This window comes from Spinacia oleracea, chromosome 1, assembly GCF_020520425.1.
Source record: "Spinacia oleracea cultivar Varoflay chromosome 1, BTI_SOV_V1, whole genome shotgun sequence".
NCBI classification, from domain to species: domain Eukaryota; kingdom Viridiplantae; phylum Streptophyta; class Magnoliopsida; order Caryophyllales; family Amaranthaceae; genus Spinacia; species Spinacia oleracea.
The window spans coordinates 55821224-55822178 of record NC_079487.1 but is presented as its reverse complement, the minus strand read 5'-3'; the positions used below and the strand labels follow the sequence as shown (position 1 = coordinate 55822178).

Below are 955 nucleotides of genomic sequence, written 5' to 3'. Positions count from 1 at the left end.
AATTTTGTGCTAACTTCCTTCTCTTATGTTTTATTCACTTTTCGTTGAACGAGATTTTAAAATTGGAATTATTCCCTGTAATTAATATAATTGACCATAATATATGCTTTAACCACATTATTCAAAACAATAGAGAAAATGATGTACAAAAAGCATAAAAACATAAATTTATTTTATAGAACATTCAATCAATTCTTACCGCAAGTTTTAATGATATAGAAATTATACCATTATACATAGATATAAGTACCTAAAATTTTCCTTGCCAACCATACTTGAACACATATATTTGATCAGGAATATGCCACAAATATAGTCCATTATCCCTTGCCTTCCAAAAGCAATGTCGCCCTCCACATCCGTCATCAACGAACTTAGCATTGTCTAGAAATGCCAAAAATTCGATTTTACCGCCATGTTCCTTTATTATATTGCAATTAAAAAACGCCTGTGAAGTGAAACCAGTGCTAATACTCCAAGTGAAATTTGTATTCACTGCCAATATTTGAAGACCTTTATCTTGAGAATCTGATTTACAATGCACGTTAAGGGTTTCATTAGACAAACCATTTATAACGGCTATATGATATTTAACAAATACACCATATGCATCAGCAATCATTTTGGGTTTGTTTCCACCATGATTTGATGACTTAATAATAGTAATTGTAAGTATCAGGAGCAAAAAATGCACAAGAAAACCATGTGGATTCATATTTTGCTGTGTTTTTTGTGTGTTGAACTTAAAAGGGTGGAGATTGTGTGTGTCTAATTTAACATATCACATGTTTATAGGATGTATTTATATATACATACTAGTGAGTAATATGTTTGATGAAATAAATTCAAAGTATATGGGTCATAAAAGAGAGGAAAGAAATCATCTTTCCAATTATATAAATGAGATAGGTATCTAGTCATTAATAATACAACCTCACTTCAATTTCTTTCTAAG

General features: G+C 29.9%; 1 protein-coding gene across 1 annotated transcript; it reads right to left on the bottom strand.

Annotated features, from left to right (window-relative positions):
• Positions 1–250: 250 nt before the first annotated feature.
• LOC130464473 (S-protein homolog 1-like) lies at positions 251–715 on the bottom strand. Its single transcript, XM_056833985.1, has one exon. The coding sequence runs from the start codon at positions 713–715 to the stop codon at positions 251–253; it is 465 nt and encodes a 154-aa protein (XP_056689963.1).
• Positions 716–955: the final 240 nt, after the last annotated feature.